The sequence below is a fragment of the Plutella xylostella genome, chromosome 9 (assembly GCF_932276165.1).
Source record: "Plutella xylostella chromosome 9, ilPluXylo3.1, whole genome shotgun sequence".
Taxonomy (NCBI): Eukaryota; Metazoa; Arthropoda; class Insecta; order Lepidoptera; family Plutellidae; genus Plutella; species Plutella xylostella.
This window is the reverse complement of record NC_063989.1, coordinates 6168904-6188516: the sequence shown is the minus strand read 5'-3', so window position 1 is coordinate 6188516 and position 19613 is coordinate 6168904. Positions and strand designations below refer to the sequence as shown.

Below are 19613 nucleotides of genomic sequence, written 5' to 3'. Positions count from 1 at the left end.
AGCATCATCATAATATTCAAACAATGAGTGATGCAAATATTTATGTGCACCTCTTAGTTTTAATATTGTGATTTAAATGTAACAATAGCTTTTAACAATTCACTAAGTAAACAATTATTATTTATTGTCTCACGTGGGTCACGTGAATTTAATTTCTTACGTAATTTGTTATTTAGCTGAAATCGGTCTTCATCACAAAGATCCTTCATGACTTACAGTAACTAAACTTATCATATTCTGTTTATATGTATTTCTTCTATTCTTATCCTTAAATACACAACTAAAAACACTTGCCTAGCGAAAGTCCTCCAATGCTGTCGTGTATATCGAGACTGCTGTACCCGTTGTACCCCGGCACCGTCGTGATGATGGACTTAGACCCCCGCGGCTTCTGGCCAGGAACCTTCACTGTCACGTACTGCAGGGATATCTCCTTGCCGTTCACATCCTCCATGTAGTCCTGGAATTAGAGTAGGAGTAAATGAGCATCCTTACTTATATTATAAATGTGAAAGTAACTGTGTCTCTCTGTTACTCTTTCACGCCAAAACTACTGCCAGTGTAGCACAGAAGGGCTGGTACGGGTCGCATTTAAGACGTGACAAGAGTTTTGCATCGCGCTCACTCACATCGCGCAGCCTCAAGAGCGAGCGCGACGGAGAACTCTTGTCACGTCTTAACAGCGCCCCGTGCTACAGGGCCAGGGCGCTATTAAGAAATGCGCCCCGTACTAGCCCTTCTGAACGGATTTGAATGAAATTTGGTATACATATGGTCTAGACCCTGAGAGAGAACATAAGGTACTTTTTATCCCGGAATTCCCACGGGAAATCTTTTTAAGGCGAAGCGAAGCTCGCGGGAACAGCTAGTTTGTAATAAACGATCAAAGTTATAAGACTTTGCATTTTTGGCGTTTCTGGCTAGAGCGGAAATATGAATATCCGAGAAGTTGGTTCAATTTTTTTCGTAGAATTTGATTTTATTTCGGGGTTTTATCTTACTTAGTTGACAAGGCTTGAGCTAGCTCGAGTAAAGAGAAACTAAATATGATTACGCTATCAGGTCGAGATACTGAACGCGATTAAGGTGAATTGGCTATAATCATAAATTAAAGAACAGTATTATTAATTATGTCATACAGTTTTCCAGGTAAGCTTTATATTATAATCTACATTTCCGGTATAATCAAATGGTGAATTTGTGGACATTAAAAAACATAAACATATACAGTGTATTGCAGATTTTCAACATAGTAAAAGTACGGCTCTGATTCCGATATAAAATTGTAAATATGAAATCAACTTACATGTAAACTTGGATGATACGTCAGTCTCCCGTCATCACATAGCGTCACATATTTCTTCTTCCATTCCTTATTCAATGCTTTACTGCTCTTTTTGTACAGATAACCCTGTTTCAACGGGATGGCCCTTCCTGAGCCCAGCTCCCCATTCTTCAGTCTATCATCTCCTTTCTTTGATGGAGTAAAGAGGTTAGATCTCCGCCGAGACTTCCGTGACGTTGTGGGTGTCGACGATGGAGTGGGCAGATCTTTAGGGTCTTTGATAACTGGCTGCAAGTTATCGAGGCAGTGGGGTGCGGTGAATTTAACATTATTGTTCTCGGTGGCTATAGACACGAGCCCTGATGAAGAGCCATGGCTGCCGAGGGAGTTGCCCCATCTTGATGATGTGTCCGATCCATTTGCGCTGTGTATTTCCACGACGTGTGTGGACGAGATGCCGCTGCTGTTTGATGATGCGTCGAAGGACTGAGCGCCTCGGTGCAGGTGATGTGATGATGATGACAGTGTGTGGTGTCCACGCGGTAGCGAATCCTGTAATAAAATAAAGTTGGTTGAGTACATCTGATTTTGTTTCTGATATTTTAAGCTCATAAGATTTAGATTGGTATTGGTATTGATAATTGTTCATATTTCAATTGAAATTGTACTTGTCAATATTATATCAATACTATTCTAACTCTACATTAATTAATTTGCTTTCTTTTATAGAGTTATTAAAGGGATTCTTCTTGTTTTCAGGACTTATAATATGCAACAAGCTATATTTATTTTCTCACTTGTAAATTTCATACAAAGATAGTTTGACGGCCGATTGGTGTAGTGGTTAGTGACTCTGACTGCTGAGCCGAAGGTCCCGGGTTCGATTCCCGGCTGGGGCAGATATTTGTTTAAAGACAGATATTTGTACTCAGGTCTTGGGTGTTGATATTTATATTTAATATGTATCTATTTATGTATTGGTGTAGATATATCAGCTGTCCGATACCCATAACACAGGCTCTGCCTAGCTTGGGTTGGATGGCCGTGTGTGAAAAAAAAAAAAAAAAAGTCAAGTTGTTGCACTATTGTAGTGTAGATGTATTCCAATGATGGTTTGGTTTCTTCCAAACTGCATGATATAGGAACTTATAATGCTGGATAAACATTTACTTAAAATTACAGATAGTGTGCAGAGGCACATGCAAAACTTGCTGTGTTTTAGACAGCCTGTCACAAATTTATATTGTTATCAAACTCTACAAAATCTGATATCTATTGATATCAAAATGATATCTCACAAAATTTCAGTTAACTGAATTGAATATCCAATTCTAAGAGAGTAAGCATTACTCAGAAATTCTCATAAAGTACATTAGGTGCTAACCTATTTAGTTTATAAATTATAAACTGTATGAATTGAACAATGCATGATATGGTTATCAAAACTAAATTCCCAGCATTATTTTGAGAAAGGTGGCTATCCTATTTCATATCATGTTTACTAGAGTTTCACAGTTTTTCTTATAACATTGGCAAAAATTAATTTATAATCCATGTACTTAGTTTCTGAAAACAGCATGAGTTTCTATTGCTGCTTTATTGAGAATACTTCAATATTATAAAGAAGCTTAACAGATGAGGGACAGTTTTGTTATAGTTTGTAATCAAAATATGCCAAAAAACATCCAGAGGATTCAGGTTTTTAGTTTCAAGAAACAGTAGTTCAGGAGCATGGGCTGTATCTTGTACTGTAAATGATTTGACCTATTCACAACAGTGATAGAATCTAGTTCATATCTAGTATTTTCATCACATTTCAAATGCTAAAGACATCCCACATAGCATTGCCCAAATCATTACTTATACACTAAAAAGGACTTTTATTCCTATCTACTCTGGCATTTATGGGGTCAAAGGCAGAAATACCAATTTATTATAATGGTCTTGATCACCAAAACATGCAAATTAGGTAACAATTTTCACATAACATCACCGAATTCAACACACATTGTAGCTATTCATCATTGGCTTTGTGGCATGGTATTTAAGTGAATATGATGTAACGAGAGTGTGTCTTACCTTATAGAGGAATGTGGAGTGGTTGTGACTTGGGGAGTTGGCGATGGGAGGCTGCGGGGTGACGGGTCGGGAGCCTCCCGACAAGCACTGGGATGATGCCGACAGCTTCGAACCAACTATCTTCTGGCACGCTGCAAACAAACACACACACTTTAGAACCACTAACTATTCATAAATTATTAATTTATCACCCTGTAAACACCATAACACCAGCACTAACATTTAGAATATTGGTTTTTAGACACGATTTCGAACTTTGCCGATTGTCTTCGATCGCGTTCCTCTGCTCTTTGTATGTTGTAGCACGAGCTTCGACGCCTCAAACTCGATATCGGCGATAGGTTGGACTTGAAAATAAGTGTTCTATCCATAATTCCATTCACAAAACTACGATTACACTATTTGCAATGCAAAAATCCAACGCGTCGTTGTGAGCAAACAACGAAAAACACATCTGTCAAATTTGTAAACAAAACGGGAATGGGGAAGAATGAACGAAACGAACGACCACCCGGCAAGATGGCGGTGTTGCCACTGCGCGCCGAGCAATCCCCCACGCCACGCGATATGCCGATCGGATGCCGCGATGAACAAAACCATTTCCCAATAGAGCATACCTAGTAAGATTAAGATTTCATTTATTTTGTAAATAGTAGCTATCTAGTTATACCTAGTATTTATAATTTTACTGATATACTGAAAAATGCTTTATAAAATATACTTATGTCTGGTTTTAATTCCATTGAAAGATGTTGATAAAATTATTAGAATTTTATCAACATTCTTGAATGGAATTAAAATAGACAAACGTAGGTATATTTTATAAAGTTTTTTTTTTATAACAGAAAGACATTTTAGAAGCCCACGAATAAATTAAACTTTTATAAATAGGTAACTACTTACCGATACTATTTGTGCACATCATTGATAAATAGTATTACTTCCTACCTTCCTAACTGTACGGAGAAAAGTAAGCCCGTCGATATAATTTCAAGATAACAGGCATGTCGATTCCAATCAAGATAACCGGTACATTGTACCTAAATCAAATCAGAATGTAGCAGCATTCTATCGTACCAATTGTTATCGTGTGTTCATCGAAAATAACGATCACGATGACGTCAGGTAAATAAAAAATATCGGATTATAAATCAGCTATTTACCATCTTGGAAGACACGCTCGACATTCAAGCCGTACGTCGCACATGTTTCATAGTAGGAACATCTTCGCAGTTCGTTCGACAGCTTGCGGGCTCGGTTGTCATCCACGACGCGTGGACTACTTTCACTTATGGAATCTGAAAGAGTGTAGCCGATCGTTAAAACTAGACAGGAAATAATCTGCTAACTAGCTCATGCGTAATTTTATAAGATGTATTATTCATAATAAAACCCCATCTTATGCAATCTTATTTTGACTGGTTTGGTAGTAGTATGTAATAGTGATGTCAATCAGTAAACATAATATTTATTAGAGATAGCATAGAGATAGCATTTATCACTATACATATACGCACCTTGTGTTCCCACCAATATGATGGGAATTTCAGAGGAATTTCGATAGTGAGACATTTTGTTAAAGTAGCTAGCGACTGTGTTATAACTGATCTCGTTGTCAAGACTAAAAACAAAGATTACAGCATCCACCCAAGCCGTGAACTGAAACAAATGAAAAAATATGTTAATAGATGGTAGCCCAGAAATATACCAATTATTTGTACACGTTTTTATAATCGCCTAAAGTAGTAACACTGAGATTGGAAAATAATACAGGGGTGAAGAAAGAAGCACCCCCAGGTAGTGACAGCAGAGCGATGGCATATCATAAGCCTACACTGGAAAAGACCCTAAATACAACAGTTTCAGTTAGAATTTCACTCTTATTGCTCAAGAAATATGCACAGTCAGAAGTCATAGTTAGCCTTGTTTATATAATAATATTATAGTACAGTTGTAAACTACAGTATGTCCGGGGAATTTGCAGGTATGGCGGTTACAATGAAGGGGTTGAATTGTAATCTACAAAATATATCTCGCACCTTTAGTACGTTTCGACTAAACGACACACCTAAAAATAGATTTTAAAATAGCTTATTTATTACTCCACTTTAGTTATTGGCGACTTCCCATAAAGCAGATTTTTGAGTTATGTTGATACTGTACAAAAGGAGCGATGAGTTTAACTGATAATAATATAGTTACTATCTACATAATAGTGATAAACTGTAGCATAACTGAACTTAAAAAAAATATATTAGATGAGTTATCAAAGTGCATAGCTACTAATGAAGCTGACTGTACATCTGAATGTTATAATAGGTAGTATGGTATGTATATTCTTTTCAAAGGTTCCACTTCAGTGAAGGAGATGTGTGTAGGCGGGTGTCACCCCATCCTCTAAATAACAATAGCCATGTTGAGTAGAGATAGGTACCTACTGGGGATACGTCATCATCTCATATACGGCAAGCTGGTAACCGAACAACATGAAAAGGTTCATGCATTTTGACGCATTTGATCACTTATTGACGGGTAGGTACAATGTACCATCACCCGTCAATAAGTGATCAAATGCGTCCAAATACGTGAACCTTTTCATAACATTAGATACCTATGTTTATCACTCCATGTAAACAAGAAAATCAGGTTTTATGATGTAACTTACACTTTTATTTTTGATCAGTATCAAGCTACGGAAGAAATTATGACTTAACACATTTACATGATTGTTATGAAACATTAATTTAAAATCAGTTAACGTAGAGGCCTTAATAAATTATCTGTACACTGAATACACTTGTATGTATTGATACATAATTGGTAAGGCCGTGTATATAAAATTTAAATTTACTAACAGGTACGGTACCTGAGTGAGTCCGCTAGGAACCTACTATTTCATACTTACCTTGGGTCATTGAAAGTTCAAGTCAACGGGACCGTATAATCAAAAATGACCAACTTTTGTACAGTCAATATGATTGATACTATAAAAGCATCACGAACAACATTGACATCGATTGACCATTTGTGTTAACCGTAAGGATAATATAAATGTTTATTGTTACCTTTCATTACATAGGTTTTATCAAATCTGAAGATTTCATGACCGTGAAAATAGGGTTTAACAAAATTCACATACATTAAAATATGATTATGTTTTTGTTAACTGTTCTATCCCAAGAAAAATAGTAACACTTGCATAAACAATTACTTAATGAGACAATTATTAACATACCCATTATTTCAGGACACTATCTAATATAATCCAACACAATTGGAGGGGTTTATACTAACTTGGTAAAAATTGCACTACAAATTGAGCAGAAATTTAATATATGGGCACTGATAAAGCTGAAAAACGCGTTGTATGCTCAGGGCGGCACTCTGAAAGCGACTGGGCGGGCGGGCGATTTCAATGCTTAGGTGAGTGAAGCCTGCGTGTATATCTATTTCTCTCTTACTAAGGGATTATCTGCACACTGTGTGAGATGGAAACAAATGCATTTTTACTCGCTTGCAAAAGGGTGCAAATATGCGAGCTTAGATTACTCGGAGGTTTTTAAGCTGTAGGTAGATATATTTACTAGCTAAGGGCACATCGTATTTTCCAAATAATTATAAATATGTAAGAAGCAAAAATTGTAAATTGCTTGCCCATTATCTTCAGTTGCCTGAACAAAAACTTTGGAGATGATGATAACAGATATGTATACTTTAGGTCAAAGGGCAATGTACGACCAGTAGAGCTTTCAAGACCTTGAAACGCAGACGACTTATGAACTGAGACATTTCAAAATTTCAAATAAAGGTCGATAACCGTCATAGAGAAAATATCGAACGAGCTACTAAGATATAAATTTTCACCAATGATACATCTTGTGCTACTAATCACGGCTTTTAAAACTACTTTCATCTTCGATTGCCACGCGCCACGCATGAACACCGCTCGTACTAAGCGAAACGGGGAAGTAATCGATGTACCCAGAAATTATGCGTGCAGCTGCTGCTGTTTCACCAACTATGACGGTTTGCCCGAGAATGCGTGTAAAATTCTGTATTTCACTGTAAAAAATAAAAATAACATTTAAGTATACATTTTTTATTGTTAATATATTTTTATACATAAAAAAATTAGGAACGATGTGATGCACAGATTTTGACTAGATTTTTTCGATAGAAAAATATCTACCTGACCACACTATACCTACTAAGACATAATAATAATAATCATGATATTAAATTATAATCCCAATTTCCCCTGCAATCTCGCACTAGGGTATCATTAGAGGACATTGGACCAGTTAAACGATTTGCACATCCGTGACGATTACGATTCGATAACATGTCCGGTACATTGCAGTAAGTACTTACTAAATATTTTTAACGAAACTATTATGAATGTATTTCCTGTGTTTGAAATTGCGTTGGTCATTACCCGGTGCCGTGTTTTTCGGTAGGTCTATATGCTTAAGCCACTTAATAGTCAATAATATGTTGACTTTGAAGTTCCTCTCGGAGACTGACTGTAAAAGCCGTAAATGTCCATCCTACACTAATTCCACCCACACACCTCCAAGTGGCCTACAGAGTACCTATACTTGCAACAATAAGTACCAATGTTTATATATGTGTAGATATGCACTCGAAACAGGTTTTTAGTCCACGCATGATAGGGAATGGGAGAATGGGTAAGTTATTTTGAACAAAGGAAGGCGCATCTACATACGAAGACTTGTACCGCTTGTGCGTGTATTGTTACTAGTGTTTTGAGCTCCGAAGCGAACAGTACCTCCGGGAATAGCGTAGTAGCAGGTAACTCGAGCCGAAACGTGACCCTTGCAACTATCTCTGCTTTCTTTTGTTTCTATCGAAAGAAATACAATACCTTCCCGGGACCCCAGAATAAGAGATCCTGCTTTTTGTCTTTGTTGCGGTCACGCACGTCACGTCATTTCCGCAATGAACCCTATCTGTGTTTCATTAAGTTTACAATAACATTTACTACGTCAATATTCTTCAGGTGAATCTTTATTTATAAGACTTTAGCAAACTGAGGTACTAACATAGACGAGGTTGACGACACCGTAGTGTTTTTTAAGTTAGAAACATGACCCCAGTCGTGCCTTTGATCCTATTCAACGAGCATTCAGAACGTGACCGACAGATATATTTTAACTAAAATCTGGTCATTCTTTTGATAGTGAGCTGAGAAAATATTGCGAGATAGTTGAGTTACTACTTCATAAACTTGTTATTTATATCATAGTTATATACAGTGTAAAAAAGAATAAGAAAAAAATAAACATATACCTACGTATGTTTTTCTCAAAATATTCTTCTATAAAACACGATAGGAAAACGCTACATTTATAAGGAAAAGGGAATTAATAACGCCCGGTCTAATTAAATTGTCGAGCTCGCGGTTCCGGTGCTCCAAATTACGAGTTAATTCTAGACGAAAAGCCCCCGTATTTGTTTTACCCTGCGGCCGGATGGTTCAACAAATATTTTACTTATGGTTATCGTCGGAAAGAGCATATTATAGGTAGGTATATAATTAAAAACATATTTTATTCATCTTTTTTTCAAATAAGTACACTATTATCCACCGGGTTCGTTTCAAACAACTCTATAATAATACATTTTACATTAGGTTTTATGATAGCAACTCTAAATGACTGAATGAATGAATTAGCGAATATTATCAACAAGACATGAATGAATGAATGCTTCACTTCATTGACATAATATCGACTGTAGCAATTAACAATGTCGTAACTGACTTTTGGCCATTTTTCAGATTATTGCACTAGAAGGTCATTATATCAATAAGGAAGGTGTTAGGAAAGTTTCAGCTCTTAATTATGAATATTTCCCGATTTTTCTTGTGGAAAAAAGTCGGATCTGTTCATGGCGACCGCTTAACACTGTCGGTAAGTATGTTGCGACACTGTTCCCGGGGCGGGCAAGCGGGGCGGCCGGTCGTATCTACCACTTCCCGCCATGTTAGCGGGATGAGCCCAAGTTGCGTGATACAATTTTATTATGTGGTCTTTAAGACCAATTAATTTATAAAAAAAATGAAACTATAATGTCTTGCTCTAAATAATGGCAGACTTTGTGTATCAAGGAACGGGTAAAGATCTCAAGACAATGTATGACAGAAATTGAAGACTTGTGTACAAACATGTTCCATTAAAACGGATGCAATTAAACAAATATATATTTTTATAGCATCTCACATTAACATGCTTGCTTAATACAATGTATTTTTTTTAACAATTAATATTTTATTAAAATTTTCGCATGGTAGTTGTATAAACAGTACTGAACAGGTAACATTGTAGCAAACGGCACATCCAACAGTATTAACTGCGCATCATTTTAATTTTGCGTCGGATGTACCACATCCCACATTGTTACTTGCTTGCGTTTCAAGTACTACTGTTGTATATGGTATTACCGACTTTATTATTTGTTCTTCTTTCCCTTGTGATTGTTGGATATGGAAGAACCAACCTTGTTATTTGTACATAATGTTAAACTATTGAGTTGGATGTGGTACATTGTACCATTATTTTCTGTAAACGTTGTAAAATCTCGACCGGCTCTCTATAAAAGTTAGAGCCCAGCCTCACTAGAACCTCATTGACCGCGTTACCAGCAACGTGTCCAAGCTGTAAGTATTGAAATGTATGGTACCTAACTCACTTGGCGACGGTGTGGCATCGTCGCTAATACCATACATTTCCATAGACTGCTTGGATACGTAGTTGCTGATGTGACCATGGCCTAGTAAGAAAGGCCTCTTTTAAGGGCAGATTTTTCAAAAACAGTTAAAAGCTCTGGTATTTATAAAAATATTTTACTTTAATTTAACACTCACATCTTTCAAAATCCCATACATAATATTCCAGAGTAGGTAATTCTGTATGGTAAACTGAAAAAAATGATAATTTGCGTAGGTACCTATGTCCCTTAGACTTTTTTAGTTGGACTGAAGGACCACGTGGTTCATGATTTCAGGAGCATTGCTTTTACATTCTGTATGTTTATAGGTACCGATATTTTATTATTTTATTTGTTGTTTTTCGGATAACAACCGTCAATAAAATTCCTAATGGATTTGAAGATGAACTAGTGCAGTCACGTGCACTGTAAGCTGCAGGTTTCTCAGCCTCTTACTGTACAACTGCAATATATGCTAGATCTTTAGTGATAACAATAATAAATTACATCAACGTAGGGAACAACGCTCACATGAACATCCAAACGAGCTTTTTGAGACACTTTCTTACTCCTCCTAGTCCTCATTACAGAGTTCCAGGCTCCAATAAATTTATCTGATTTCCCACTTTCACTTTCAATATCCCCCTTACATCTCTCGTTAACAGGCTACCCAAACAATACAAACTCATTCTCTTGCTGTACTCTTTAATTCTCTATCGTGATCTTACACTCAGTCACTGTTTCATCTCTTTCAAACATCATTACTTTTGCCTTTCATTCCCTTCATTTTTCAACAACATACCGGAAAGTTACTTATTTTTGCAGCTGTTCTACCGACGATGATAGTAAGACTTAATTGTCAGCATACAGCGTGCACTTAAGAAGTAACTTTTCGATTCGCAATCCTCTTTATCATCTTTTATATCCCTAAGATAACTTTCTTTAAATAGATTAAACAGCCAAGGCGAAGCACACATTAAGCAGGGCTTAATACCCCTGTGGATGCTAAACCAGTCAGTGAAGGCTCTATTTATCCTAACGCAAGCCAAAGTTCCTAAAGGGATCCCAGTGCCGCGTCAATTGGCTGTCCACTCCATAAACGGACATTGTGTCCCACAAAATCATTCCTACTTACTATAAAAGCCTTCCCTAAATCTAAGAAGGCACAGAACTCTGTTAAGCCAGGACCTATCTGTGATATTTCGTAGTGATAAGATCTTAATCCACAAATCCCATTCCCTTTCTACAAATACCATGCCCACACATCCAAGATTTTTTATTCTCTGTCTCCCTGTCTTCCCTTTCAATTAAAATTTTTGCATACAGAATCAACGATACTTAAGAGGCTGATGCCACGGTGAATGTTGCGGATCTGGAGAGAGCCTTTGTCTTTATGCAAAGAAACTATGACCGCTCCGCTCCAGTTGCCTGGCACTGTACCGCAACACTACCACTCATTGAGGAGTTGGTAAATCTCAGTTGCAGCCTCTTCCAATGAGCGCCACAACACTCGGTCCTCGGACTTCCTCCTCCAACCACTACCGGCTACCCGCCTACGGTCCAGCGGGCAGGAGGGCGTCCCACTCCCTCTGCCTGTTTGTGGTCTCCACTCGAGAACTCGTCTACCCCAACTGTTATCGATTCTTCGCCAGATATGACCAGCCCACTGCCACTTCAGCTTTCATATTTTGACAGCTATGTCGGTAACCGTCCTCTGACGGATAACCTGATTTCTGATACGATCTATCAAAGAAACCCCAAGCATTGCTCTCTCCATAGCACGCTGAGCGACTTTAAATCGGTGGACCAGTCCTACCGTCAGTGTCCAGGTCTCTGCACCATACGTCCTCACTGGCAGGACGCACTGGCTGAACACTTTTGTCTTCAGGCTCTGAGGAATGGCCGAGGAGAATATGTGACGAAGTTTCCCGAATTTCCCGTTCTTCGCATGCCTTAAAAAACTGCGACTATAAGCAGATTATCGTTGCATTATTATAATTGATAACTAAAATTTATCTTAGAAAATAGAAACAAAATAATGGAAATCTACAATGTTCATAGAAAAATTGATTCAGGAAAGCATCAATCCGACATCGTAAAGAATATAAAGTCCACTTAAAATAGCAGGATTTCCCACTTCCGACAAAATCTAGAGTACTAAGTTCAGTGAACATTGTTGAACCTCCCACTGTAATATACCCCCCCTGTAGTGACGCTTCGGACTCTAACCTACCTATTTGAGACGTATTTTTCGCCCTAACTAAACTGAAACGAACTGAAGAGAAGTCTTGTAACGGTATACGTGTTTTGCATTATTCGTTTGGCCAATACGTGATCGTCTAGTCTAGCGGTTAGGACTCTACATTTCCGAAGTAACTCAAGTTCTTTTAGGAGGTTGAGAGAATCCCTACCCTAGCACTAATCCCTAGAACCCTAGTTCATAATCCCTAGTTTATCTATTTGTTAGGACAACAGAACAAAGCTAAAGCAATAGTTATTTCTTAAAACATACATGATTTAATTAAACAAAAGTAATTTAAATATATACAAAATTATCTATAAAAAAGGGGTTTTTAATTTGAATAGAAGGTGCGCCCCGCCTCGCACACCCTATGAAGGACGACCAGATCTGTCCACCAGACCCATCTACCTTCTCTAGCCCACTGGCTCTATTCAAACTGTTTTTTTTGTCAGTCAGTCAAAGCCTAGGAAAGGATCTATTGATTGGGATCCAGATGATGTTAATAATATTTTATTCAGCTTCACAATTCAGCACGGATATCTCCTGAGCCTACTTAAGTATTTATTCGACACGGATATTTCCTGAGTCTACTTATGCATTTATTCGACACGGACACTTCCTGAGTCTACTTAATGTATCAATAATGTGTAATAGTTATTCGGCACGGATAGTTCCTGAGCCTACTTCTGTATCCATAATAAGCAATAATTATTCGGCACGGATATTTCCTGAGCCTACTCTTGTATTTTCGACACGGATATTCCCTGAGTCTACTTATACATTTATTCGACACGGATATTTCCTGAGTCTACTTAATAATGTGTAATAGTTATTTGGCACGGATATCTTATGTATCCATAATGTGTAATAGTTATTCGGCACGGATATTTCCTGAGCCTACTCTTGTATTTTCGACACGGATATTCCCTGAGTCTACTTATACATTTATTCGACACGGATATTTCCTGAGTCTACTCATGTGTATCGTCACAGTACAATGTCTTCCAATAATGACATAATTAGAATATAATTACTATCTCCCATTTCAGCTTGTGTCAAGAGCAATCACTCAAATGTATCTCTATATTGTAGATCTCAGAGTTATGTGACAATTAATATTTTATCGATGCTGGCTTGTGTCTACCATGGTACCTACAAGTTGTTCGAGGTGGTTTCCCTGCCTCTAATTAACTTCATCACAGTCAAGCTCAACATTACTTATTAATAACTAACTGTCATCATCTCCTCCTGTATATGGTATGTATATTGGTCAGTTTGTAAGAAGAATCCAATTCAGCAACTGCTTTCCTTTACCCAAGCTGATAAGAAGTCATTTCAATTTATTTATCGGTAGTAAGTAACTCATGTACTATGAAAATATTTTCCTATCTTATTCCAAACTTAGTAAATTTTATTTAGAATAGAATACAGTTGAAACTCTTACGGTCGCCAATCGCCTCAATGACCCTAATTATAAATTTTGTTTAATATTATCAACATCTTATCCAAACCCAAATCAATAATTATTAATATTAGCAGAATTAAAGAAGGATAATAAGTATAATAAATTATTACTAATCACTTCATATGTAAAAGTTGTCATGGTCACAGTCAATAATATATAGCCAATGATATCCATTTAACCTTCAAAAGTAAAATTGCATGAATATTCACTATGGAAATATTTATTTTATCTTTTCCAAATATTTCAGTTAACTTAAAATAGTGTTAGTGCTCCTATGGCCGCCATCCAACACATTGACCCTACGGGTATAAGTATCTAATTGAAGGTATTTATTTTATTTAATCAGACAAGTAGATCACTTTAGTAAAAGTAAAGTTGGTGCTCAACTAGGTCGGCAACTGACTCATTGACCCTATTATTTATTAATTTTGTTTAATATTCTTAACATCTTTTCCAAAGCAAAATCAATCTTTATTTATATTAATAAAAGGGTATAATGCAGGTTTTTAAGTATTATAAATTATCATTAACTTGCTGAATATATAAGAATTGTCTTAGTCACAGTCAGTCAGGTACAAGTTATGGCCAATATAACCATTGAATAAAAGGAATACTTACTAAATTACATGAATTCTATTCTGTTTTCTGATACATAACTAGTAATTGAGGTACTGAAGTAAATACCTATTGAATTCCAATAAAGCAAACTTTACATACTTAGGTGGGTAAGTAAATACCAAAATCATATCTATCACATCAATGAGTAAGAGGCCTAGATCCACTAACTATACATCAATAACATTCACCACACATGAGATACAAAAGGATAGCATGTTTTCAATTCAATAACCTACTCTCCCACAGTCTAAACCTAACTGCTTAGCATCTAAGTGGTTTGAAGATGAAATGCATTTTATACAACCCCACATTTTACACAATGTTCCTAGTATCAAGTACCTAGTAAGTAAGTATAAATTAAGAATCTGGGTTTCTTAGTTCTGAACTAATGTTTTGAAAGTAGATTTATTTTGCAAACAATACAACACTTAAATGTTTGTTGGTTTTGTTGCTGCCTAATTGTTAAGTATGGTTTTTTCTTTTATGATAAACAATACTTCAAATACCTGAATTTACCAAGTGTAGCTAAACCCATAATAAAACCATAGAGAATCATTAAACTAGTGAATCACACAAGTACACACAATAATTATTCAAGTAGAAACATAGTATTTTATGAAAATATGGTCCGGCCAATTTTCATCCCGGTGGAAAAATGTTTAAAATCATTTCAAATATTAAGAATACAAGTAATAAGTAATGTTTATAATAACCACTCTTAGAGAATCAAAGTAGGTTGAGCTAGCTGTAGATTTTAAATTACTTAAGTACTAAATAGGAATGCTGATTCAAATAAGAATATAATTTTGCTAAATAGATTCATAGCTTAATATGAATAACCTGAAGCATATTCTTCATTCTGGTTTCAAGACTGAATAGATAAGTACATGCTTACATGAGAACTAGATGGAGTTGGTAGAAATAAGTTTATATAGTGTATCTCAGGAGATAAGTAAATAAGTACCGACTACCTAGGAATATGAATCTTCTTGTAACCTAAACAATTTCAGAATGATCTAATATGTTACCTAATAGATTTACTTAAATTGCAAGCACTTATCACTGAATAGGATTCCACATAATTATGTTATATATCTGATGAATCATCCATTATTATTACTTAGGTACTTATTCAGATTGTTGTGCAAGCCTAGTAAGGTTGTAAACCAAATATGTTGGAACATAGGTTATGATCCACCACAATGAAACATAGGTACACCTAATGGTCTGTATTATGCTAATTACTGTTCTTTACTGGGTATGCAAAGACTGCTGGGTGAAACAATTTCAGGTAGATAGATTGCTGTGAGTAAAAGTAACATACTTAAATACTTGACTCATTAGCCATCATCTCAATAGAACATACTATTCAATATCTGTACTATATTGATATAAGTAACTAAGTTTATTCCTTCCAGGTAAACAAACATAGCTTGATGAAACAAGTGGGGTAATTTTCCCATAGTCGAATGTACTTATGCTTGTAAATTGATTGTTTTATGTAATAGAATCTTTAAGGCTGATTGATGAAGTAAAAGGTGGTTTCCTTGGGTCTCTCCTAATAAACCTAGGTACCCTAGCAGCCTTCAATTTCAAAATGGCCAAGATGCTGAACAATTAATAATGGGGAACAAGTGGATTTTTAGGTTATGGAAATATTCGAATTTTGAAACCAGAACAAAATAAATAGATATTTTGATATTATGAATGGAGTGGAATATAGATAATAATATGCTGTGATACCTCGAAATAGTGGTTATTATAAAATCCAATCGACACTTAGCTGAGGTTCCTTGTTGCGCCGCCGCCGGCTGGTCGAAGCTGCAATCCACCGTATCCACACACTTATAAAAATACATTCTCTATCCCCTTTTCCCTTTAAATAAAACTCTAAAATGCAAAGGCTTGATGTTATCACACGAAATCCCGCGGGAAGACCAAGGGCGAGTTTTCTTCCCGAAATCTATTTATAGCCTCTCCTGACCATCGACTCCCTTTTCTTTTTTTTTCTTTCTTTTCCGGTTCATCCATCGAACTTTATCGATTCAACCCCATCCCCAAGATCCTAGACTACAGGTGGCGCCACTGAGCTAGACAATAACACAACTATTAAATATTTTTAAGGTAATAAACCGATGGACTATTGTTCTATAATTATTGATAATTAATATTATTATTATTTAACTAGTATTTACTAATTTCAAGTCCTGATTCGATTAATTAGAACTAAAAGATACTCAGTTGAGCGTCAAGGAGGCGTAGTACGTAAAGTGTCGCGTAAATTAGTGTTGTGCAAATCTGATCCTCATAATAATAACTTATCACTATGGCGTCATTCATTTCAATAATCAAACAATAATTAACAGAGCCGTATAAACGGTTGAAACATAATATAACCGAATCTAGTATGATATCTCTTTAAACTCTAAGCGTCAACAATAAGACTTGTACTTATTCTAGGTATCTGTCGATTCGAACGACACAACACCCCCCGAACATTACCATATAAGGAAATGCGTCATCGAGTCTAACCCAATAGATGGCACTAGTGTGGCATTTCTACATCTCGGTATGGTTGTGTTTTCCAACCAGCGTATAGTCTTATTTTGCTTATAATAAAAATTTCGCCCATCTATACATAAATATTGTAATAATGTATAAGTCTGCTACGGACGGACTATGTTCCGTTACAACCACCCCCTAAATTTTTAGGAAATGCAATTGGATAAAAATTTACCTATCTAAGACTTATACATTATACATGAATAACGGTACATGAAAATAACAAACTAATATCAGAACCTTACAATACAAATAAGTTTCGTTACAACCACCCCCTAAATTTTTAGGAAATGCAATTGGATAAAAATTTACCTACTTAACTTGATAGACAATGATAACTCTATATCTTAGTGAAGGTGATAAACCCCAATACTCTCATATTAAATTTACTTAATTCATAGTATTGTAACCAGTGTTTTATTGTCACTTAGTAATATTAAAACTAGGATATTCGAGGTAACAGTCGCTGTACCCTTCGCTATCTCGAATATGCAACGAGTTCGAGGCCCCCTACTGCAGATAGATGCCACCCACTCGGCCAGCGCACCCAATGAGGACAACAAAGGTGTCATTACCCGACAGGCGTGCACATAATCAATCCTATCAGGCAACTCATTTGATAACTCTCTTATAAGAATTCATCAAACGCCTTATATGTTTCTCAGTGATTTCTCCATACGATCGATGCATTGGGTGAATTGCTTACTGTTTTCTTCCCAATGTCTTTGCAATTAAGAAAAGAACCTAAGTAACAAAGTTAAACTAAATACTTGAGTTGAGACCCATATCCCCTCTCAAATATGTGATCGATTAGAGCCCTCACTGTAGATCCTCACCGAATGTCCAGTCAAGCAGACACCATCTACGACACAGGTATCATTATCCAATAGGCTTACACTATCAGTAGTCCTGTTGAACAACTCATTCGATAGCCCCCTTATAGAAGCTCACCAAATGCCCTATGTGCCTATCAGTGGTTTACCCGAATCGTTTTACTTTTCTACTTGGATTAACTCCACTTCAACACCTTCACAACACTTTTATCAACAGAATTTTGTAAGGTAAATTTAAGAATCCCTGGGTCTTATCACCTTCAGCATTTACTAAACCTACCTAGCTTTATGTAAACCTGTAAGCTATAGTGACAACAGGATAAAAGTTTATAAGAAAAACAAATAACTGAACGAAACTTTTAACGAAAAGAAATGCATCTCTGGAAGTACTTCTTAATTATAGCTTAGTTACGTAAATATTAATTAATAAATTACGGCACACTAAAATTGTAACCAGTGGTAAGCGTAGACAAAGTATTCGAGATAACAGTCGTTGTGCCCTTCGCTACCTCGAACACGGAACAACTTCGAATCCCCCACTGCAGATTAATATCGCCCCACCAAACCAGCACTCCCGCGAAGGCGACAAAAGTATCATTATTCAAGAGGCTTGTATTTTTAGCCTAATGAATAACTCATCTGATAGCCCCCTTATAGAAGCTCACCAGACGCTCTATATGTCTCACAGTACTTTCTTAGAACGATCGGCGCATTGAGTGAAATTTAAATTAGTTCCTCCTCAATGTCTTTGTGATTTATGCAAATCAATAATAACTCATTAATGAAAAATATTTGAGTTGAGATCCAAAGTCACACTATTCCCTTCTCAAATATGAGATCGTTGAAAGCCCGCACTGTAGACCATCGCAGAAAGTCTTAGTCGGTCGAGACAATAAAAACGACAAAGATATCATTATCCAATAAGCAATGCTACTAGATAACTCATTTGATAGCCCCCTTATAGAAGCTCGGCAAATGTCTTATATGCCTATCAGTAGTTTATCCGAACTGTTCAGCAGTAGGTATGTATTTAAAAACCATCACTTATCACCTTCACAAAAAAATATATATTATAAAATGTAATCTATCACGGTAAAGTTATTAAGTATAGGAAGAAGTACTCCAAAACTACATTCCATTTCATTACCATACCAAAGTATAGTCACCGACATTAGCGCGCCCAAAAGTATAAAATTTACAGGGCCAATGAATAAATGACACGGTTACACGGTGTGACCATCATCACTGTACCTTCAGATAACCTGTACCTAAACTTAAATCCAAGTAGAAACTTATTTACTATCCCTCTTGTGTAAGTACACAACACACCCCCTTGATTTAAGAATTTATCCACTCTCCTAATCACTAATCATAATAACAATAATCCTATTCCAATCCATAACTTTTAGTTTAACCCAAAATCCTTTACAAAATCAATTAGTTATTTAAAGGAGTGCAATGAGAATTTAAATCAGCTATACTCAACCTGCGGCCCGCGTACAATGACTTAAACGTGTTTGTGGCCCTTACATAAAAAAGGTTGAGTACCAATGATTTAAATGGTGTATCACCCCCAAAATTAAACAACTCTAAAATATTTATCTATGTTGATGAAATACTTAGGTAAGTTAGGCACATTCGTTCACTCCAAGACAGTCAAATTTAAAATCTCGACATCAGAACCAAGAGGGCCGATGTCCATTTTTGCAACTTTTCAGTAGAGCTAAAATAAACTTTTAAATCAGTATAAAACAAATACAGATGTTTGTTTTGGAGTCCAAATACATTATTTCGCTCGGC

At 36.2% G+C, this 19613-nt stretch overlaps 1 protein-coding gene across 3 annotated transcripts in view; it reads right to left on the bottom strand.

Moving 5' to 3' along the window:
- The window catches only part of LOC105384884 (centaurin-gamma-1A), a 65204-nt gene that overhangs the window by 10845 nt on the left and 34746 nt on the right, over positions 1–19613 (bottom strand). Inside the window, exons 1-6 of one of the 3 annotated variants that reach the window (XM_048623034.1) lie at positions 6600–6777; positions 4882–5023; positions 4528–4662; positions 3365–3495; positions 1307–1837; positions 295–460 (exon numbers count right to left, since the gene is read on the bottom strand). In XM_048623034.1, the coding sequence (XP_048478991.1) occupies positions 295–460; positions 1307–1837; positions 3365–3495; positions 4528–4662; positions 4882–4936 (1018 nt within the window). In that variant the 5' untranslated portion in view covers positions 4937–5023; positions 6600–6777. Of the gene's footprint in view, positions 1–294; positions 461–1306; positions 1838–3364; positions 3496–3584; positions 3911–4527; positions 4663–4881; positions 5024–6599; positions 6778–19613 lie in introns of those variants that run through there. The other 2 variants (XM_038108195.2, XM_048623035.1) reach the window with 2 other exon arrangements.